The 23433-nt window shown below is 39.8% G+C and overlaps 1 protein-coding gene across 4 annotated transcripts; it reads right to left on the bottom strand.

The window, feature by feature from the left end:
* Positions 1–8617: 8617 nt before the first annotated feature.
* luc7l3 (LUC7-like 3 pre-mRNA splicing factor) lies at positions 8618–23074 on the bottom strand. 4 transcript variants are annotated; one of them, XR_003674658.1, is made up of 12 exons: positions 22847–23074; positions 18823–18889; positions 18682–18721; positions 17486–17630; positions 17294–17371; positions 16709–16813; positions 16403–16564; positions 15881–16236; positions 15299–15483; positions 11709–11920; positions 9096–9191; positions 8618–8806 (listed from the first exon to the last, which is right to left on the bottom strand). XR_003674658.1 is itself a non-coding variant. In XM_028455651.1 (11 exons), exons 1-10 carry the CDS (start codon positions 22943–22945, stop codon positions 11742–11744), a joined length of 1416 nt encoding a protein of 471 aa, XP_028311452.1. In that variant the 5' UTR covers positions 22946–23074; the 3' UTR covers positions 8618–9191; positions 11709–11741. The 4 variants fall into 4 exon arrangements, 2 of the variants coding, with proteins under 2 accessions (XP_028311452.1, XP_028311451.1); XR_003674657.1 differs by having other exon boundaries at positions 9096–11920; XM_028455651.1 differs by having other exon boundaries at positions 8618–9191.
* Positions 23075–23433: the final 359 nt, after the last annotated feature.

Below are 23433 nucleotides of genomic sequence, written 5' to 3'. Positions count from 1 at the left end.
GGAGACCCAAAAAGTCAACCTTAAACTCCAGGAAAAAATCAATCAGCTCGCTGACCTCAACTTCCACAAAGACATCAGTGAGATGAAGATGGATTGGAGGAATTTGATGGATCTAGAAGATAAGGACAATGAAATCCTCACTGTAAAAAAGGCCAACCAAGCCCTCAGTGAGAAGAACTTTGAATTAGAGAAGAGTGACTGAGAAACAGGAGGAGCTGAAAGCTATGAAGGAAAACCTCCCTGAGTACCATGAGGGAAAACTCTCATCAGAGATACAGACTCTGAAATCTGCCATGTACATCCAGCAGAAAGAAGCTGCTGAAGCTTCAAAACAAAGCAAGATGATTGACCAGTTGAAAACATCTGCTCAATTAAAGATGGCTGAATCTAATGGACACTGGGCAGAAGAAATGAAGTTATAAAGCAGAAGGTGGAGGCTTCAGAGAAAAACGATGTCTGTATGGACTCCCAAGCTTAGATAAACCAATTCCAGACACAGATCAGCTCCCTGGAAGATCTTCTGCAGAGCCAAGACGAGCATGTTGGTGTTTTACAAAGGCATCTGCTGGACGAAAGACAGAATTTAGCCCAAACTGTTGAGTCCGACAGGGAAGCTCTGACTAACAGGAATGCTGAGAACCTGACAAAGATTTCAGATTTGGAAAGTCAGTTCGTCAAGTCCCAGGCAGAGTGCAGTGACAGGTACAAAACCCTGCAGGAGAAACACCTGTCCATGAGCAAAGCAACAGAGGAGAGGACCCAACAGCTAATGAAGGCCCTGATTAAAAAAAGAACATTGAACTCCAGGAACTGGTCTTGAAAACAGGAGAAGAAAAGGCCACAGTGAGGAAGGAGTGGAAGAAGAGAGAAAAGGAGGTCACCAAGAGGAGGTAAAGGGAGCTGAAAGAGAGAGAAAAGCTAGAGAAAACCTAACTGAAGGATGTAAAGAAAGAAGAGAAAGGAAAATGCCAATGGTTTTTCCTTTTGCAAAAACTGCGTCGAAAACCACATTGCAGTTTTTTCTTTCCTTCCTGCATCTTAAATTGTAAATACCTGTAAATAAGCATGTAAATGAATGCAAAGTAAATTGTTTGTTTTTCTTGTTGTTGTTGTAAAATGTAGTAAATAAACATGCAAATGTTAGAGTTAATGAGATACTCTCGTGTTCAGTACCTGAGATTGCATTACAGAGACATAGTCAGAGGTTTCGCTCAGTTTATTACAGATGAACAGAAATAAATCAACAAATCACATCAAATCAATAAGAGAACAGGTACTAATCTAATACACAGCTGTGGGCCTCAGGGTCGGCTCACTCCAGAGGGGTATTCCATAAAGGCGGGTTAACAAACTCTGAGTCTATCCATAAACTCTGGGTCAACATACCCCGCGATGGGAAACTCTGGGTATCGGATTCCATTAAAGCTGGTATGAAGTGGGTTAATCAACCATGAGTATGTAAACCTTGGGTTACTTACGTGCACGCGTGCGATAAAAAGCCATCATCAATGGATCAAAGAATACACAAACTGCCATGACAACCAAACAGAAGATAGTGATTTATTCACCGTAATGGGTGAAATAAGCCGTTGATTGATGAATATGAGCCTGTTCTAAAGGTGCGTTCAGTCTTCAGTGACTATTGTGGCTTAAATCACCCGTAATAATAATGAATAATATGAATAAAATGTGTCTGAGGAGACGTGTCTACAGCATAGGATGGCTGCACAGAGAGCCCTCCTGTTACACTGGATATAAAGACAGTGGCTGCTGCTTCATATCACATCATTTATATTGATTTTTAATGTAATATTGTCACCAGAGTCATCTCAACGTCCTAAAAAATGTCATAAAAAAACACTGAAGCAAGACGCGAACCTGCGACCCATCGCTTTCAAGAGCAGTGTCACACTTCACTGCATCATCATATCTTCAAAGATGTGTGATCTACAGACTTAACTGTATAACAATATAAAACAATAATGGAGCCTTAAAAGTTGATTTATTTAAATTATCGTCTCCTCCTTTACATTGTCCACAGGTTTGTATTCAGAGAACTTTACTACAGACGTCAGTAAGTGTTTTAATGCAGATCAACCTCTCAGTGACTTTCACTTAATGATCTGTATCCACAATGTTAGAAAGAAAATTACCATTAACACAAAAAAAAAGTAAAGCAACACAACATTAGTAATGATGTGAAAACGTCTGTGGTGTGTGATGTGACTAATGTGTTTCAGAGAAAAGTGTTAAGGTTTATTAAAGTGTTCAGAAACGGTCTTCAGGTGGGCGGAGCCAGGTAGAAACCCAGGGTTTCTTTGATAAAACCTGCCAGCGACCAGGTTTAGTTCACAGACAATGTTGCCATGGTAGCATACTCAGAGAAGAACATACCTCACGTTTTGGAATGAGATACTCAGAGTTTCCCTCATTTGAGCCTGAACATACTCAGAGTTTGAACATAACCCGCTTTATGGAATACCACTCTGACGGCCCGAACGTTGTTTTTCTTACGATTTTTATTCAATGTCGTTTTCAAGTGTTTCTCCTCCTTTGGCTGGCACATGAGTCTTCTTTTGTTATGATACGTACAACATTTGTGATTGTCAGGGTCAAACATGAGCTCATCAAAGATAGACATACACAAATTATAAAAGTCAAAGCATAGATTTCAAAAGTTAATATCTAACAGTATTCTTATAATTAGCAATACAAAGTATGTTCAAGATTATTGATTGATTCATTGTTGTTTATCATTTAGGGGTCAATTCTGCCTCCTTTTGTAATTTATTAGGTATATCTTTATGAGTTGTTTAATGTGCATTAAGTTTAATATTTAAAATAGAATTATTCTTATTTGTTAACAATTTAGATTTTGTAAATTTTGCTCAAACTGTCTTTTTTAGTGTTAATCTGAGTGTCCCAGTTCTTTATATCTGATGTTTACGTACTTGCTTGTGTTATTGTTGGATTCAGATTAAGTTGAAATCAGATGTTCTGAAACTGTTCCAAAAAAATAGGCTGTGAGAAAGTGGACTTGAATATATTTTATTATGGGTAAATAAGAGCTATTGCACGTTTTAATTATAAGATGTTAAAAAGAAGAAACCAAGAATAAAATAATCCATATTTACAAAAAATAATGAGCCTTTGTTTATTTCTGAGATTTGAATTCAAGTCTACGGTGGCTGAGAAGTGCAAAACACATTTGCAAATACCACAACCAGTTTAAATTTTTTGAGCAAAACACTTTTACAAATGCCACAACAAAGTTGACAGAAAATCCAGACCAATGTGTTAAATAACCACATTTTCAAATTACAAAAGCAAATTCAAGTGTTAAATTAGCCTATTCCATGTTTGTGGCGTAGCTCCGCCCCCTGTAACGTAACAAGGTGTAGCTAGCCTCCCTGTAATGTAATAAGGTGTAGCTCCGCCCTCTGTAAATAATTGGCGCACATTTCACAGAGATTCTCAGCAATTACGACTGCTTTAATTTGACTCGTTCACTTTCAGAAGCCCAGTAAGTTATAGGTCTGTATATTACGAAATTCTGAAAGTTTCAGAAATTTCAACTTTTTTTCCGCTTAAATTTTGATCTTCAGTTGTTCAGCCATTCTTCAACGGATCTCAACCATTCAACTTTTAAAATATTCAAGTGTGTGTTGTCTTCCAACTGCACTCTGTGTTCAATTGTTTTTGACCCACAGCCTTAAGTGCGGTGAGGTTTGAGCTCAAATCCCATTTTTGTGAACCCAGCTCAGGGGTGGCCAATCCTGGTCCTCAAGAGCCACTATCCAGCATGTTTTAGATGTTTCCCTCTTCCAACACACCTGATTCAAATGATGAACTCATCATCAAGCTCTGCAGAAGCCTGATAATGATCCTGGTCATTTCAATCAAGTGTGTTGGGAAGAGGGAAACATGTAAAACCAGGATTGGCCACCTCTGCTCATTAAGCTGCTGGCTTCATCAGCCTCATATCAGCATGTCATCTAACACACACACACACAGCTGTTACTATGGTAACTAATTGACTGACAGCTCTGACGCTTCAATACACCTTTCTGTATGATTTCTCCCTTGAACCTGAATTTCTTAACTTTTAACATGATCCGCTCTCTGTCGCCTTTTAGCTCAAACCTTTAACTCATTTCAATCGCTTTTTTTTTTTTAAAACGTTATTAGTGAAGAAGCAGGAGGCATCTACACTATTGTTATCCCTTTTTTTCTTTAGTCTGCGTTAACTTCTCTCAAACCCTTTGTGAGTTGATTGTGACATAAGCTATCAAAAAATTCAGAATATTCCAGAGATTTATGCTTGTCCTTTTATAATAGATATTAATAATAATAGAGGGTGACTGTGGCTCAGAGGGGTATTTCATAAAGGAAGGTTAACAAACTCTGAGTCTATCCATAAACTCTGGGTCAACATACCCCGTGATGGGAAACTCTGGGTATTGGATTCCATTACAGCTGGTATGAAGTGGGTTAATCAACCATGAGTATGTAAACCTTGGGTTACTTACGTGCACGCGCGCGATAAAAAGCCATCATCAATGGATCGAAGATGAGTCGAGCTGCCATGGCAACCACCCCGAAAATAGTGATTTATTCACCGTAATGGGTGAAATAAGCCGGTGTTTGAGGAATATGAGCCTGTTCTAAAGGTGCGTTCAGTCTTCAGTGACAATAGTGGCTTAAATCATCCGTAGTTAGCCACACTTTTTGGTCACTTCATCACTTTATTGCTTCAGTGATGTGATGAGCGGTGAATAATATGAATAAAATGTGTCTGAGGAGACGTGTCAGCAGCATAGGATGGCTACATAGAGAGCCCTCCTGTTACACTGGATATTAAGACAGTAATATGTCACCCCCCGGAGGGTGTATCATCATTTACACCCTCCGGCCTATTACACCACATACACATAAATCCACAGAGGCTGGAGGGGGAGCACCGCTCCCCTCCATCCCCCTTCTTTTAATTACACCCCATACATTCACCAAACACACACATTCACACAGGGGATCGGGAAGTGCCTCTCCATTGGGGAATGGAGAGGCACCATAACAGGGTGGTGGGTTGGTACACATATTTGGGCCTCTCCGGTGGGGGCCTGGCCCCTCTGTTGGTGGCTGGGCCACTGCATAGAGTAAAAGCACATCAAGATGGTGCGGTCGGGCGTGGCGGTGGGTCTCGGGGGGGCTTTGCCGGGGTCTCTCCTTGCGGGGTCTTTCCGGGCTGTGTCGGCCGGGTGGGGCGCGGGGGTGCCTCTCCCCCTTGGGTGTGGCTTGGTGCTTGCTTTGTCTCCTGGTGGCCTTGGGGGCGGGCCCCGCGGTGTGCGGGCCCGGGGCGGCCTGCCTCGCCAGTTTGGGGGGTGGGTGTGCTGGGGGGGTGCTGGTGTCCTCACCGGGGTTGGGGCAGGGTTGTTTGGCGCCTCGGGATGATGCTGTTTACTGGGGGGGCGGCGTTAGCTGTTCCGATGGTTGAGGTTGCTTTCGGCCGCCTGGTGGGTATGTCCTGCCATCTGCGGACTGGTGGGTGGGTCCGGGGCATCTTTGGCTGGGGGCTGCTGTCCCGCGCTGGATGTGTGCCGTTGGGGTGCCTCCGTCCCCGCGGTGGGGGTCGCCGGTTGCTCGCGGGCCGGCGGGGGGCGCTGCCCCGTGGCTTGCGCTGTCCGGGGGGCGGCGGGCCCTGGGCTGCTGGCCTTGTGCCGTCTGGGGCTGTGCGGTCCTGCTGGGCTGTGGCCGGGACCTGGGCTGGGGTGGGGGGCGCGTCCCGGGGGGTTTGGCCCGGGGGCTTGCCCTTGGGGGGTCCTGGTCCCTGGGGGTGCTCCTGGGGCCCGGGGTGCTTGGCCGGCTGGCCGGGCCGGTCCTGGCGGGGGTCTTCTGGGGCGGGTGGCGCGTGCCGCGCCCTTGCATACCTTCTGGTGCGGCCCCTGCTTGGGCAGTGTCGGGGTTAGATTAGGGGGCCACATCCCGGCGGGGCGGTCTGGCTTGGCCTCTGGAGGGGGCCCTGGCTTTAAAGAACTGAAGCTCGTGGCGCGGGCGGCATCAGCATCTGGGGCGCTAGGTTGGGGTGCCTGGGGACCGGCGGGGGGACTCCCAGCGGCCCCCTGGTGCCTTATGCGGCTTGGGGTGTGGTCGTTCGCCCTGGGCGGGCTGCTCCTGGTGCTGCATCCATTCCGGGTCCTCCTGGCCTGGGGTCGGGTCCTTGCTGGCTCTGGGCTCACCGGCGGGTGCCCGCCGGCTGCCCGTTCTGGTCGTCTGCTGGGCGTGGGCTTTGGCTCCTCCGCTGGGGTCTCGGGCGGGGGGCTCTCTGGGCCCTCCCCTCGGGGGGCTGGGCGCGGGGGTGTGGGTGGTGGTGGGGGGGTGGGGGGCTGGGGGGCCTGGGGGTTGGAGTCGGTGGCGTGGTGCGCTGGGTCCTTGGCTCCTTGGGGGCTTTTCGGGTGTGTATGGGGGGGGCAATGGCAGCCTCTCGGCTTGGGACCTTGGGGGCGTTCGGGGGGCTGCTTGGCCGTGGGGTGGTCGCCGGGGGCCCCTAGATCTCTCGCTCTTTCTGCTGGCCCGACTGCTTCTTCGGGCCCGGGGGCGGCTCATGGGTTTTGCAGTAGCGGCTCTTGGAATCACATTTGTCATGGACGCACTGGCCTCGGGCTGTGGGATAACACTCATACTGGGCTCAACCATAGACACGTTGTTCCCAAATACCTGTTTTATGAAACTTCCACTCACTTCCTCCTCTGCTCACAGCCACCACCATTATTCCTAAGCCGCACACTGGTCACCAGACTGGCTTGATAACACAACAATAAGCACAATATACACAACCACAATTTCACATCACATCACTTGAAACTTATTGATTATTCCCCACCCATTCGTTTTCCTATCTTGTATCCCTCCTCCCTGTTAACTCCCCCCCCCACCCCCCTCACCCTGGTGTAACACTGCCCTCTCTCTTTTACATCCTCCCTTTAATAAAGTATTTACCCTTCCCTAGGGAGGGCTGGTGATGGTCACAATTATGCAATGAAATAAATTCATTTATTTAATTGCAATAATAAAATATGCATTGCTGTTAAAAGATTGCACTTCTTGTAGTGTTAACCTTCAACAGCATGTGCAAACAAGGTGAAAAAAAAAAAAAAAAAAAAAAAAAAAAGACAGTAAATGCCGCTTGATATTGCATCATTTATATTGATTTTTAATGTAATATTGTCGTCAGTCATCTCAACGTCCTAAAAAATGTCATAAAAAAACACTGAAGCACATTGCTTCCACGCGTAGCATCACAACTCACTGCACCATCATATCTTCAAAGAGCCGTGATCTACAGATTTAACTGTATAACAATATAAAACAACAATCGAGCCTTAAAAGTGGATTTATTTAAATTATCATCTCCTTTATATTATCCACAGGTTTATATTCAGAGAACTTTACTACAGACGTCAGTAGATGTTTTAATGCAGATCGATTTCAACCTACATCCACAATGTTATAAAGAAAACTACCGTTTGCACACACATAAAAAAAGTAAAGCAACACATCATCAGTAATGATGTGTGATGTTACTGTGTTTCAGAGAAAAGTTAAGGTTCATTAAAGTGTTCAGGTGGGTGGAGCCAAGTAGAAACCCAGGGTTTCTTTGATAAAACCTGCCAGCGACCAGGTTTAGTTCACGGACAATGTTGCCATGGTAACATAATCAGAGAAGAACATACCTCGCATTTAGGAATGGGATATTCAAGAGTTTCCCTCATTTCAGCCTGAACATACTCAGAGTTTGAACATAACCCGCTTTATGGAATATTAATTAGTGCTACTGCTAGGCTAATGCTAACTTATACTAATGAAGGTTCACTTCATGTTTAAATCAAGGGGCCTTTAGATTTCACTCCTTGGGGGCCACAGTTCTGCATAATTTCAATGTTAACATACCTGAGATCTTTGTATTACTACTGACAGAACATGTTTTGAATACGAAACTGAACAAAATATGTAATTACTACAGTTCAATGGCTTCCTGTCCAGTTATACTTAATTACCTGAATTTATATTTAACTAGGTTGGGAGCAACAGAACACTACCGTTGGTTTTATGTCGTTTGTGGTGGAAAAGGCTTTAAGTTGAATAAATCCAGTCTCCACAGTTAGTGTTAACATTAATGGGTTAGCTAAAGACTTTGTAGAACTTATACCTTAAAAATAAATGAATTGTGTTGACAGTAATGCAATAATTTACAGCAAATGACAGTCTGTAAATGTAGAGGTGAAAGTAAATAGTAACTTTTACTTTGAGTATTATATATTTGAGATACTTTTTATTTGTATTTGAGAACTATATGTATGACTTACTCCTAGCTGAGTAGGATATATCAGTGCTGGGTATGTTAAGATGCGATTTCAAACAGCACATCTTTAGGAAAGATGAATTAACTTCCTGAATAATTCATTGCAGTATTTTAAGTGTTGTTTAAATTTAAATGGTGGTATAAATTATGAGTGCATATATATGCTACAAGGAAAAACAAAACAACAACCATGAGGTTTAACCTTTTTATTCATCACGACAACAGGGACAATAAAAGCAGGGCAAAATGAAACAGTACTCAAGTACTCAAAATATGTTTAATTAAATTCAAACTCAAGTGTATTTTACAGTTAACGAACACGAGCAGTGGATGTGAGCTCTACGCCCTGTCAAAGGTTTATAACATTGTACATTTGCTTTCCACTGACGTTTTAAAGGAAAGAGGTCAGGTAGTGGTATAGGTCATCAATGGAAGAATTCATTCTCTCTAAATGCCAAGAAACAAGGAGAATGTTCAATGACTTTCTTTAATGGGGGAGAAAAAAAAAAACAAGAACTTTGCAGCTAAGTTTGGTATTTAAAATGATATTTATCTGACATTTGTGCAAAAGAAACGTCTGATGAACTGCAGATGAACCACAACTACCCTCATTCAGCCAAACAGATATGCCAAATAAACGAGAAAAAAAATTATTCGTTTCTTCCTTTGTGCTAATTTACACGTGCACGTTGTTAAAAAAAAAAAAAAAAAAAGCCACTACACAATTGTGGTTCACCTTGTTTTTAAGCAGCGCTGTGTCGGGTTCAGGTGAGGAATGGGGAGGGGGGGGGGCTTCTCAGCTTCTTCCTCTGCCAGTCAGCCTCAGCGTCCTCTGTGGGGCAGAAACGGCCACAGAATGCAACGTTAGCAAAGGTTCCACCATACGAACACGCAGCGACTATGGCTGCAACACATGCGTCACATATTTAATCAGGTGAGCAGAAGTCTTACACACTACACAACAGACGTGGGCAATACTGCACAAAACCAGTGTCTTCACTTCACTTGGGCAGAGAAGTTTGATTCTCTGCACATTTTGAAATTTGTTTTACAAAAGCTACACTAAAACTGTCTATCTTTAACTTTTTTCTGGTTTCGACATCAAATACTAAATGTATTCCTAACAGATTTTGGTCTGAATTAAGTACTGTTCTTGATGCACACCAGGTATAGTCTGGTCTGTTATGGGGATTTAATGGAGGGATCGGGCAAAGTTGTCTCCAAGCATGAAATATAGCACAACCAATTCTCAATAGGGGTAGCCATATTGGACAAATCAAAATGGAGGCCACACCCAAAAACAGGTTTTTCTGTTACTAACCAACCAAAAGTCACAATTAGTGAGTAGGCATCCTCACTTTTCTATCCATTTCTACTTCAGCTGTTGCTAACTCCTCCTACACCATTTGTATGATTTTGACAAAAAAGCTACCAGAAAATTCGAGAGATTTATGCTTGTACTTATACAATTTGTAACTTCTAAACTTTGACTTATTAAATGTTTTTCATTCCCATTCATTTCTATTGGAAATTTTTAACCCCTTCATCCCCTGTCATTCTTCAACCCACGTAAACCTTTTTTAACCTTATTGCTAATGTTCAACGATTGCTAGGTCAACGCTTAGCTAGTGCTAAGTTAATGCTCAGCTAATGCCAATGCTAGGTTAATGCTATTGCTAAGTTAATGCTAGGTTAGTACTAATGTCAGTGCTAGGCTAATGCTAGCTAAATGTAATGTTAATGCAATGAAAATGCTAGTTATTGCTAATGCTAGCTAATACTAATGTTAGTTAATGCTAGCTAATACTAATGTTAGTTAATGCTAGCTAATGTAAATTAATGCTAATGCTAGGCTAATACAGTGCGACGCGGGCCAGCACCTACATCCTCGCTTGCATTTTCTTCAGGGAACGCCAACATTCTTGTTAAAATTAAAAACATTTTTCTTTTTTGGACCTCGGGGATTCTAAATACGACCAATATTAACCATTAACCAAGATGGCGACCTGTGAATATTTAACATTGAACATTTAGGACTAAAAATATCTTTATTTTCTCATGATCTGGGATGTCAGGGTTCCATGTTGTATAACCTTAGAAAAGTGTTTTTTTAATCTTAATTATGTGACTTTTGGTTGGCTAATAACAGAAAAATCTGTTTTTGGGTGGCCGCCATTTTCAATTGTCCAATATGGGCGACCCCATTGAGAATTGGCTCCGGCTTACGCCACATTTGAGTGTTCCAAAATTCATGCTTGTAGACAAATTTTCACAATTCTTCCCCTCACAGACCAGACTAGTATGAGTGAAGCGGATGGCGTGGGAATATCAAACAGATTTTGTGCGTTTGCATTGCTCACAATATCTGAATTTCATTGACTTTTCATCTTCATATACAAACATTTAGAATAATAATACATACAAAACATGTTTTTCACGCTCTGTCTTGCAGAAGTACAGAAAACTATTTCCAACAGGCTACAGCATTCAAAATGGATGATGTGGGTAGAGAAAGGAGTACCTGGGGTGAGTACCTGTACAGTTTCACAGTCAGAGTATCCATCATTTTTAATTTGCCCTTTTTCTCATGTGGTCTCGCTCACAACACCAACGCTGTGTGAGGTATGGAAGTCAGCTGCAATTCATTCCATAAACCCTACCCCCCCCAGTTAGTTAGTCAGTTATGTTAGACCCCCGCTGCTATATAAAAAAAACCAAAACACACACTGCATGGCATCATCAGGTCAACAAATCCATAGCATTTGCTTTACCTTAACGATTTGTAATTTTCAGGAGCATTTTCACATGAGGAAAAAAACCCCAGATATATATAAATAAACATATAGACACATTGTAACTGAATTCCTCAAAATACAGAGGGAGACAAAGTCAGTGCATTTCTCCAAAAACTTCAAAGAAATAAAAACAAAGAAATGTAATCGAACTAAATAAAATGTGTTTTGATGTTTTTTTTTTGCCATGTATAAAACATCTAGAAGGATCAAAAACTGATACAAAACGAGGGGTACCTCCGGGCATGTTTGTTCAGGGCTACACTTGTCTTTCCCTCTTGGGTTTGTGTGAATGTTTTCTATTTTCTTCTCACTCATCGGACCTAGTTCTCCATCTTCAGTGCATATTTATGATGCACTATTCAAAAACAGGATAAAGATATTTGCATATAGTACAAAAGACAAAAAATTGACATTTAACATAAAGAGGGTAAGGGAGAGGGAAGAGGGGTTGGGGTGAGGGCAAGCAGAGGGAGGGGATGCGGGGGTGGGGGAGGGGGAGATAGAGGGGTGAAGGGTTGGGAACCAGAAGGAAGCACGGAGGACGACACACTTACCTGAGCCTGATCTGAGGTCCTATCAGATCAGTTTTAATTGGACTGAGTGTCACCTTCAGAATTAGGGAGCTGCTGGCCGTTAATCAGAGGGGAGGAGGCAGCAGCCTCCGTCTGCATCGCCTCCACTTCTGATGAAGCCTTGATGGCTGCTGCATCACTGTCGGAGCGCTTTTCTTTCTTGGAGCTGCTCTTCTCCTCAGTCGTCTTACGGTCTGGATACAAATTACAAACGTGCTCATTAATGGAAATAAAATATAAAATGATCTAAGGTGAATATAAATATGATCCCAGTTTAAGTTTTACTTACTGAGGGAAAAAAAAATCATCAAGAAGACAGCCATTAACACCCCCCTGCCAGATTGGCTGTCATTAAAACTCACAACCTTTTCCTAAATCTCAGAACTTAGATGTATACATAAAAAAAATATCACATCAGAATATAAAATTACTAACTAGCAGTGTTGAGAACGTTACTTTAAAAAAGTAATTAGTTATAGTTACTAAATACTTGTTCCAAAAAGTAGCTGAGTTAGTAATTGAATTACTCTATAATAAAAGTAACTCATTACCAAGGAAAGTAACTATTTGCATTACTGTTAAAAAAAATAATGAAAAAAAGTCGATATGTGTCAAAGAATTCAGATTTTTTAGATGCGTGTGTCGTGAGGCGCTTCATTAAATTTGAGTTGCTTAAAAAGGATGTGGACAAAGTCTTCACTCCTGGATATAATGAACACTTCACATGTACGTTCTTGTTTTGACCACAACTAATTTAAAGTAGTGTTTGTATTGCCACCTTAAAAACAACAACTTTTCATCAGAGTGTGTGTGTGTGCAGTGTAAAAACACTGGCTAAGGCGGCGTCATGTTCCATGGTAGCCAATCAGAGCCCATCATAATCGCTCGCCTTGTTTCTAACCCACCTCCTCACTACAGCCGAGTAAGAAGCCAGGGATGCTTTCGGATCACAGTTTATTCAATCACTGCATGTAACGCACCACATTTAACGTTCAGTAACGATAACGGAGTTGTAACTGAGTAAACAGTAATTAGCTACATTACCCCGTTACTGAAAAAAAAAAAACCGCCGTTACATAACGCCGTTATTCCAAACACTGCTAACTAGGTACCTTGAACAGAGCAAAGAAAAACGGAACAAGGGGAATAACTCCGGAAAAGTAATTGCATGCTTCTCATTTTCAAACTCCATCAAGACACTGGCCACGGTCACATGATGTTTTTTTAATTCAGAATTAGTTATTCCGAATTAAATCATTCATAATTAAAGTGTTCTGCTTAGTGTTTACATGGAAATAGTAATTCCCGAATTGAGGTTTACATGGAAAACCAGTTTATTCGGCTTTAGTTAATTCCGCTTTAGGTCTGAGGGTTGGGAAGGCTCTGATTGGACAGGGGGAGAACATGACGCATCACGTCTATCGGGAGAAACATACAACAAATGTGTTTAATAAGTCCATAATAATAAGTCCATGTGTCTGTGTGTTTATGCCTTCGTCCATCCCCTTTTTTTATTATATCGATGTCTTTTAAAGGGGACATATCATGCCTTTAAATCATTCCTTTTTACATATAAATCATACAGTTGTGGTCTATATAAAGCGGAACTGCAATGCTTGGGTCTGAATTCCTTATTATTATAGCTCCACAGGCCCCTTTTCTGATGTGCTTCTGAGAGCAACTCGTTTTGGTGCGGCCTCTTTAAATGCAAATGAGACACTTCATACCCCGCCCCCTCTCCAGGTTGCAGAGGTGACACTCGGTTCAACTCCACCCTGTTCAGCCATTTTTGTAGTTTGATAGAAGAGATACGATTATCTGGTGGTGCAGAAAATGTTTATTCACACGTTATTTACAAAATGTCAACAACGGAAGACTTGTCCATCCAGCCTTACATGTTCGAGCCAGCTAATGAAAACTTTAGACTTAAATTAAATCACGTAGGCCATATCATCAAGGATCTAAAATGAGCACACAGCGCTAACATATGAAGACGGTGCAACTGCTAATGCTAACAAAACAATGACAGGGACGTCTTATCATCACACTTTTTAGCGTTATTTACAGCTTACCGAAGTGCTCTTTTCGTCGTCTCCAAAGATAGAAGGAATTGAACCCTCAATCAGACAAAGTCTTTCGGCAAATCCTTCTTTATACTGGCGGAGGTTGCAGAAGCAGTCATCCTTGAAGTGCTTCGCACACACAAAAATGACCTTACATTTCCGTAAAAAATAAAACTCAACCAGGCACTTTGAAAAGGTTCTGATGCTGGGAGACGGTGTAATAAAGCGTGTGGGTTACTACATCCAACAACCAAACATTTTGACTTATCCTCTCGTAACAGGGCGACCGTGGCTCAGGTGGTAGTGGGTCGTCTTCTGATCGAGAGGTTGGGGGTTCGATCCCAGTACCTGACTATGTGTTGAAGTGTCCTTGGGCAAGACACTGAACCCTAACTTTCTCCCAGTGGTCGACTAGCGCCTTGCATGGCAGTCCTGTCCCACTGGTGTGTGAATGTGAGAGTGAATGGGTGAATGAGCTGATAAGTAAAGCGCTTTGAGACTGCTTCAGTGTGGTGATAAAGCGCTATATAAAATCAAGTCCATTTACCATCCTGGAGTTGGACTACAAAATAAAAGCGAGAAATAAAAATGGCGGATTGCTCGAAGTGTTGGGACTTGAGTCGATGTCCTAATTTGGCAGTTCCACTGCAAATACTGTGACGTTATTGTTCAAAAAACGTAATAGAGAATAGAAAAATCGAAACAGATTGAAAAATATGACCAAAACAGAATATTAAGATATCAAAGGAGCACCTGAAGAGACTAATTTGAACTTTTCTGTACTTCTAAACAATCTAAATATACAACAAAATGCATGTAAGGGCTAAAAAAGTGGATTTAGCATGATATGTCCCCATTAAGGCTTTTATTAAATAGTGTCGGCTCTATTCCGGGCCACCATGTTGGATTATGTCGTCACCCAGCGCGTCATCGCCACAAGTCGCACATGCGCAGAACAACTCGAATTAACTTAAAGCGGAATTAAGTGTTAACTTCTTACAAGAAAGAGGAATTATTTAATTCGGAATTAAAAACTGAATAAACCAGCCATCTAATATCGGAATTAAGTTTAATTCAGAATTAAATTAGCATTAGGAATTAAAGCTCCCATGTAAACGTGGCCATTGATACCATGAAGCCACACACCAAATTTGATTATTATATCTTAAACGGCTTCTGAAAAAAGCTGTCCCATCAGACGGACGGAGCTCAAACCTATCCCCCTTCACACTTTGTGGCGGGGTCTAATAATGTTGAAAATTAAATATATAGGCTTCGGTGTTTCCCTAACTATGTTGTGTTGGAGGGGGGAGGGGCTGGGCTGAAAGAAGAGTGGTCCTTCGTTTCTGTCCTTGCAGGACTCTTCCTACAGATCTTCATTACCATAAATACACAGCATCGTTACATGAATAAGGTGATTTTTTTTTGCAATGGAACATTTTTTTAATCTGATAATTACAACATTCAATGCATATTTAAACTTGGCTCAAATACATTGTGAGAGCTCACCTTTGTCTTTTGATGACCTTTCTCTGTCTCTCTCCTTCTCTCTGTCTCTATCTCTACTGCGACTACGGCTGCGGTGGCGATGAGATTTACGCTCCGAGCTGCGTGACCTCCTCTTGTCACGACTGCGAGAGCGACGCTTCCTGTCAGAGCGGTCCTTGCTGCGCCTCCTTTCCCTGTCTCGACTCCTGGATGTGGGAAGGTTAAAAATGCTGTGGTATAACTGTAACAACAAATTTAAATTTCCCTTTTGGCGTCTTCTTCAACCAATAAAAATCAGAATTTCCACATCTTAAGGTAGACCGCTTACATAGATATATTTGCAGGACTACAACAGGTTACATGTTTAGCATTGAGGTGAAAGAGCTCCACTGCCCAGTTGTGTGCACAATTTGACCACAACTGGGCTTTTGTTTTCCATCTGGTGTTTTACTTTTAAACTAAAATTAACGCCAAAGCAGGCACAACAATAACTTCTGCTGGGGTACTTTTGTTGTAGTCTGTAGTAGAAACATATTCATATAAAAAGTGATGTGATCTGTTTTCAGACAATATATGGATGGTGGTTGATACAATGAAACATACCTGCTGCGTTTGCGCTCCCGGTCTTTGTCTCTGCTCCTGGACCTCCGCCTATCACGGGATCTGCTCCGTTTCCGGTCAGACGTGCGGCTAGAGTGACGACTATTGGAGTGGCTGCGTCTAGCTCTCCTGTCCCTGTCCCGCTCTCTCTCCCTGTCTCTGTCTCTATCTCTGTCCCTCTCACGCACTCTCTCTCGTTCCTTCTCCTTTTCCCGCTCTTTCTCCCTCTCCTTTTCTTTTTCTTCCTCCTCTTTGCGCTTTTTCTCCCGTTCCTCTCTCTCACGCTCACGGTCTTCACGATCTTTTTTAAGGACTGGATTTTCATCTGGTGGCTCCTCAGAGCGACGATGCAGTTTTTCCTACGAAAAGCAAAGACCAGCGCTCAACATACGCGATCGGCATTAGAGTCTATACTAGAACAAACCTCACAAAGGTCTGAGCTATTAATTATTTTTCTTTGTTCAATGATAGTACACAATCATAGCATTATGGAGAAATATTTACAGGACGATAAACTTTTATTACCTTTAGTTCCTCTACAGTTGATTTGATTTTGGCGTAGCCCATGTGTTGCTTCCCCATCAGGTGGTCGTCCACACGGGACTGAGCATCGCCCACAATGAGGAAGGCGCCACAAACCTCGCACACCTCCATTTGCTTCTCCTGAGCAGCAAAGCTTTCAATGGTCTGAATCAACAAAGTAGATAAATAACATTTCAGGGAAACATACAGCCATTCTGAAGTTTTTGTACACAACTGCATGCATCACCAGGTTTAGAAAAAAAAAAAAAAATAGCAATGTCAATGCTTAAAGAATAATAAGTGACTCACCGAAGGCGTGGAGCTTAGCAGCTCCCTTTCCTCTTTAAGCTGCTCCACAAGTTTCATCATTCCCTGTGCTTCTTCCACTCGACCCTCGGAACCCAATTCCTCAATCTGACACATTTTTAAAAACAAAATTTCACACTTTTTTTTTTTTTTTTACACTTAACAGAGTATTCGACTTTTAAGTGGTAAGGGTGTAAGAAAAAAAAATATTTAGCAATATGTTGATATTTGAATGCACTATTATCCAAAAAATGCCAAGATCAATTTTTTAAAGCATGTTTTTAACAGAATCAGAATCTGTTGTAGAAGCCAAAGTTACACTTCTTTGAAAAATGTAATTTGACAGTTTGATAAACATACCACCTGTTGAATTACCGATTTATGGCAATGCACACCCCCACTAAGTGGGGTAATGAATTTAGGGCAACAATATTGTAATTTGCTAAAAAAAAAAAAAAGTTAATGCAGATGCAGCAGTACATCTGGTAAAGAAATGCAACATTAAAGGATTATGAACATTACACAGCACTACCGTTACCAAAGCATTACTTTTTTCCTGCCAAACAATTCTCCAATATAAGGACAAACCTGTGCAACCAGGTCTTCAATCTTCTCCGTGAGAACCGAGGCCTTTTCTTCATTCTTTCCAGATGGACTGGGACCTTGCTGTAGTACATAGTAACATAACACAGTTTAATTTCTATTTGGTAATTCATAATTTAAAAATAAATGACAAAATCCCAAATTTAAAAAAGGAAAATAATATGTTAAAACACCAACCCCGGCATTCTGCTGAGCTTGGGATAAAGCGAGTCGGGCGTGTCCCCGACGAATCCTCCGTTCCACTTCTGCCAGGAGGGATTGTAAATAACGCAGGAAGTCTCGCTCATAGCCTTCTTTCATGAATCGGGAACTTTTTTCATACCTGAGTAAAAATTTAGAAAAATAACATTTCATGAACATGATGGAAAAAATATTTTCCAACAAAACAAAAAGGTTTATTACAAGGCCATAAATATGTGGAAGTGGATTAGGGCCAATTTTGATGGAGAAATGAAATAAAGTCGAAATGTCAAGAATAAAGTTGAAATTTTGAAAATGAACTGAAAATTGTTTGCTAATGAAGTCAAATCTACGGAAGCTGACGACGGCAAATTCACTATATGACAAACAGCAGATCGTGGCCATCTACAAAATGCTGTGTATCGATCGTCGTTAAACTATACTTCAAAGTTGGGTTTAATAACAAAGACATTCTTTATTTTTTAGCTCATAAACAGCGTTGTAATCGTACATATACGTCATTGGCAGCAAGCGTTTGGATTTGAAATGACGTATATTTACGTCAATGGCAGTGAATGAGTAAATAGCAAACCTTTGACTTTTTTCTCATCTTTAATCTCAACATTAAGAGTTTATTTTTGATTTGCCCATAATTATTTTCTCCATAAAAATTGGTCCTAATCTGCTCCTATATAAAAAAAAATTATTTTTATTTATTTATTTTAATCAACAACAAACGAATGGAATGTATTTCATACTTATATAATTAGTTATAAATGAAAATCACAAATATGTGTCTGGACAGGCTATTTACTGTATTTATTTTCCTTTGGTTTCAAGTGTAATACTAAGTTTCATTTAACCACATCTTTGATTAAGCTCAAAATCAATCACAATTCCTTTCACGACAAAAAAACCAAAACTGAAGTTATGGACCCACAAAATTTTGCCTGATAAATATATATTTAAATATAAATTTAAAAATCTCACTCCACATAAACCCACACCACCATTATTTGGATGAAAAAAAAACAATGACATTCATAGTAATAATTCAGAGGTCCCCCACAACTTGTTTTTAAACATCTGGGTTATCAACCAAGATTAACCACTGTTTATCACTCTTCCTGCTCTACCCTGGAACAACAGGAATCCCCACCTCTTCAATAGAAGATAGTAAGCTAAAAACGTACACTTTCCGAAGATTCTCATCGTGTATCTTCTCACAAGGACCTGGAAAACAATTACAAAAATATCATTGATCAAATCATGCCATACCTGGGATCATAATCCCTGGGTTTTAAAGAGCAAATTCCAACAAAGTTTTAACATACCCAAGTCAGAGCGAGTGTTAGTGAACAGCTCAGCGGGGCAGAAACCACAGAGGTAGTATCTGCAAACCTAGACAAGAAAGAAGGAAACGACTGAAAAACGGCAAATAATATTTTTCCACATCTAAGTGAAACAGTTTCATAGACTCATTCATAGATACTTTACAACCGAAAGTGAAAAACCCTGCAAAAAGTCCATTGGAAGAATAACAACAGGGTACAATACAAAAGCTACGTTAATAATGGGGCTAACTGATGATCGAGGGAAAGTTTGCTATAAAATATGTATTTGTCCTTTCTTGTTGCCTCCAGCCTTCTTCCAAAGCAGTTTTTAAAGTTTGAGGAAAGCTAGAGATGAAGTTGTCTGAAAGCAGAACACATTTTTCCAAAATCAAAAACGGGTTTTACTTTTAAATGTTATGTTTTTAATATTTATGCATTTGTTAAAAAGACTATTGAGAATAAGATGAAGTTGTCTCAATGACACTAATTGTATAAATGTTTGTTTTTTAAATTAAAAAAAGCCATTGTCAAAATAACACAAAGGAAGCCTTCAATAGTGAAACTACCTCATTATGTCCCTTAAATAATTAACAGTAATCATTGCCTGTACAGTATGCTAGTACTAGTTTAATTGTATTTAAAAGTGAGTTAATTGTAAACATTATTTAATTAATTAATATTCTAAACTGATTAATTTGACCACAGTTTATCGTTGGCTTTGTTTACAGGCATTATATAATCGTTTTAATTCTAATGTTAAATTCAACAACACTATCAAATAAATAACACGTGTACCCTACATTCCTGCTCGCCAACCCACACCAGTAAAAAAACAAAACTAATAATGCCATTATGTTTATAGCTTAATGCTGAAGACAAACATATCAATATGTCTCTGGAAATATAAAGGATTTCAATGGAAAAACCTAAACCCATTACTAAGGATGCACCGATCAATCGGCCAGCCGATCCTTGCATATGAAACCGATCTTTTCCGCCATTTTTTTCTACCTCTGCAAACGTCTTAAAGTCAGTCATAAAGTCAGCCACTGTTCCCTTCTGCTGTGAGATGACTGACATACCTGCCTACCAGCTAATGTGAGCATATGTGTGCTGCGCATGCCTCTGCTACACAGGATAACAACAGTAGTCACGGAGGCACGATTAGCTTAGCATGTCCACAGTTTGGCAGTAGTACACAAAAAAAGAAAGCAAAGGATCGCAATTTGTAATTTCTGTAACACGGAAATTAGTCCTGGTGGAGCTGCAAACAAAACGCTACCTCATTCACCATAAGACACCGCCACACTGATCAGTGTGGAGCATTTGAAGCTAGAAATCAAGCTAATGCTAAAGGAGCAAGCAACCAGTGGAGCGCTGTTAAGAGCTTATGATCAGTGAAAAGAGCAAAGCAACTATGAAGAAAATCATGAAGTTAATGGCTTTGTACGAGAATAAAAAGCTGCGACTAATGAACAAGTGACTGTAATAAAAGAAAAAATAACCTGTGCCATGTTCATTCTGTCATTACACGTTGACTATATTATTTTTTTTAGAATGTTTGACTTTTAGGAGCTTTTATCTTGTAAACTAGTGCAGATTATTTTTACATTTAAATATCACAAAGCTGCATCATTTGGACATTTATTTTTTTATTTTTGCACTACAAGAAAACCTAAAACTCAAGACACTTTATTGGTGGTTTAAGATGTTTTCATAGTTTGTCCTGTAGATTATTATATCATCTACCCCAAACCCTGTGATTTTCTTTATTTGTTAAACCAAAATATTGCTGTGCACTTTATTTTTGGCAAAGAGCTGAAAACAGGTCTGCAGTGTAACCTGATGGACACGTTTAGTTTGTTTTTAAAATGTGAAAAATCAAAGGCTAAAAAAGTGATATAATTTACTAAGGCTGAACAATTAACCTTAATCGCATCGATATTTAGATTTCACTACTGCGATAATGTGACCTCGGATGCTGGAGGTTTTTTCTTCTATTGAGTGATATGTATTATGTTCACCAATCAGAATTACTGAGAACCGCCTTCCTGGGCTGCTAGCCAATCAGAAATGGTTACAAGACACATGCTTGAAGGTGCTACAGTGAGTCTCTGAGTGTGCCAACAACTACACTAGGGCTCTATAAAATCCCTGTTAATGGAATCACAGAATAAAACAATGAAAACAAAATCTACTGTTGAATGCAGAAATGGACAGAATCGGGTTTAAACGCTGTCACCATGAGGGAAAGGACGTTTTTTTATGCGGAAATATCATCCTGGCCGCTTCAAACACCACCTAAACACCGTCTAACCTGCAGTTTCACCTGCACAGAGCATTTAAACATCTCATCAGAGCTACAGAAGATCTGTGGATAAAGTTATTCTGTTGTTGTGGACGAGACCATCAATACAAGGGATTGTAGAGTCTGAAACATCATAGATTAATGAAAACTTCTGATACTTTAAAATATTTTAGCCCCTAGTGTTGAAAAAACACTTCTTACACATGGTGTTTGCACATTTATTTTGTTTAATCATTTTGTTCTGGAATGATGTCATCAGGAAAATTTAATTTAATTTAGGTTAATTTAAGTTAAGTTGATCAAAACTTAATAATCATGATCAGATTCAGTAAACCATTGATCCAAGATATAACATTATTCATTCATTTATATGGCATGAATAATTAAAAAGGAGCAGTCAGAATAATCCATGTCAGTACAACTTATAGCTACCTTTAATTGTATCTTACTCATTATTTTAAAGTACAATTTTTTTTTTTGACATAGCTTTTTGTTTAATTATAGTTTTATTTATAATGGTATTTATTTTTCTATCTCACAGTACAACTTATGTCATCCTTTTAATTGTGTCTTACTTTATTATTGACATTTTAATTATGTTTTTTTTAATTTGTTAGTATTTTGTTTTCTCACAGGAACTAATATTTTTGGAAAATTTCTAAAAAAAAAAAATATGTGGAAAACAGAATGTGGAAAAAAATGAAATAAAACGCATATGCATTTAAATGTATAAAGTATTTCAAAAATTGTAAATTGAATCAAAATTGCAATATATGTCAGAAAAATCGCAATTAGGTTTTTTTTGTCAAAATCCTGCAGCCCTATAATTTACTATTTTGGACAGCAATGTTCTACACTTTTGATTTATATTTGAGATAACTACCTCATGTGCAGTTAAAACACGTTTGTATTGTTTTGTGGATATTGCTAAATTTTTTACAATAAAATAAGAATGGAATATTCAAGGTGTATGCTCTTAAAAAAGTAATTTAAAAAAAAAATCAGGATCGGCAGGTCAGGCTTTGAAAAAAAAAAAAGAATAAAAAAAATCGGTGATTGGTGATCGGCCAGAAAATTGCAATCGGTGCACCTCTACCCATTACTTTATCTATGCAGCTAAAGTGCATATGTTTAATTCCCTAAAGCACTCATTTATTAATAAAACAGAAGCAATTCAATAATCAGGATTTGACCAAATATTTCCCCTGGAGCTACTACGTCAAAATAGAAGAAATACACAGTTAATAATTATTATATACAACAGTAAGAATGTCTCTTTTTGCTTGTGCTACTAGTGAATGCACGTGCTTTGTTATGAATATTGTCTTAAAGTTACCTATTATAAATAATATCATTGCTATTTGTTTAATGGCTATAGGAGCACCATATATACATTCATACTATGTTCATAGAGCAGCTCTAAAGCTTTATTTTAGCCCTCAATCACTCTTGCTAGTATAGTCACTGTGATCTATTACCACAGGTTTAGCATTAGCTCGCTAATATGCTAACTTCGCTAACAGAAGCGCCAATACAATTAACCACTTTGAGTTCATACTCTAGTTTATATTGGCGTATTGTGTTTAGAAATTTACACGGAATATGATATTGGCTTCAAAACTAGTATTCCACAAATTTCTAAATTGTTTTAAAACAACAACGTAGCGGTAGCTTGTCTGAGTAGCTAGGCTAGCGTTAGCCGTGTTGCTAACTCACGCTTTCGTCATCCCATCTCACGTTGGCCCGTTTCTCGTCAGGGGCCAAGTTCCTGTCCCGGCCCATTAACTCATCGAGTAGCTGGGCGGCGGACAGCATTTCGCCTCAGGGATATGAACTACTGTTTACAGGTAAAAGTAGACGCAGAGGAGCCAATTCACAACCATTTACAAGGAGAAGTCATTCAAATCAAAATGGCAGACGGTTCATATACTCGCGTCAATGGTCACAGTCTGGTTTGACCTCTGACCCGGAAGAACAAAATACCCATCATCATAATAATAATAATAATAATAATACAATTTCAAAATTATATTTTTTTAAATAAAGAATCAACTAAATGACGCAATAATATTCAAGGTATTGTGTTTTTGCCAGAAAAATATTACCAGTGTCAAAATACTTTGTTTTTCTCCCTTAAAGATACGCCCGTGTGTTCCCTCAACTAAATAAATTTTCAGGAAAGGATATTTGATTTGGTCTTGTAATGAATCATTCACACAATGTCTTCCCTATCAACGGTATTATTACACTAGCAAAATATTCAAAAATCATTGCATTTATATGGGGCGGCAATTGTAAAGTTG

The sequence above is a fragment of the Gouania willdenowi genome, chromosome 8 (assembly GCF_900634775.1).
Source record: "Gouania willdenowi chromosome 8, fGouWil2.1, whole genome shotgun sequence".
Classification (NCBI taxonomy): domain Eukaryota; kingdom Metazoa; phylum Chordata; class Actinopteri; order Blenniiformes; family Gobiesocidae; genus Gouania; species Gouania willdenowi.
Note: the sequence above shows the minus strand (reverse complement) of the source record. Positions and strands in the feature narration are given on the sequence as shown.

Excerpts from the sequence above, each read along its gene's own strand:
- luc7l3 (XM_028455650.1), bottom strand. The coding sequence starts at position 22,945 with ATGCTGTCCGCCGCCCAGCTACTCGATGAGTTAATGGGCCGGGACAGG. Across the intron at positions 18,722-18,822 it reads TAACACTCGCTCTGACTTGG|GTCCTTGTGAGAAGATACAC; the intron begins GTATGTTAAAAC and ends ATTGTTTTCCAG. Across the intron at positions 11,921-15,298 it reads AAGGTCATCAAAAGACAAAG|ACCGTAAGACGACTGAGGAG; the intron begins GTGAGCTCTCAC and ends ATTTGTATCCAG.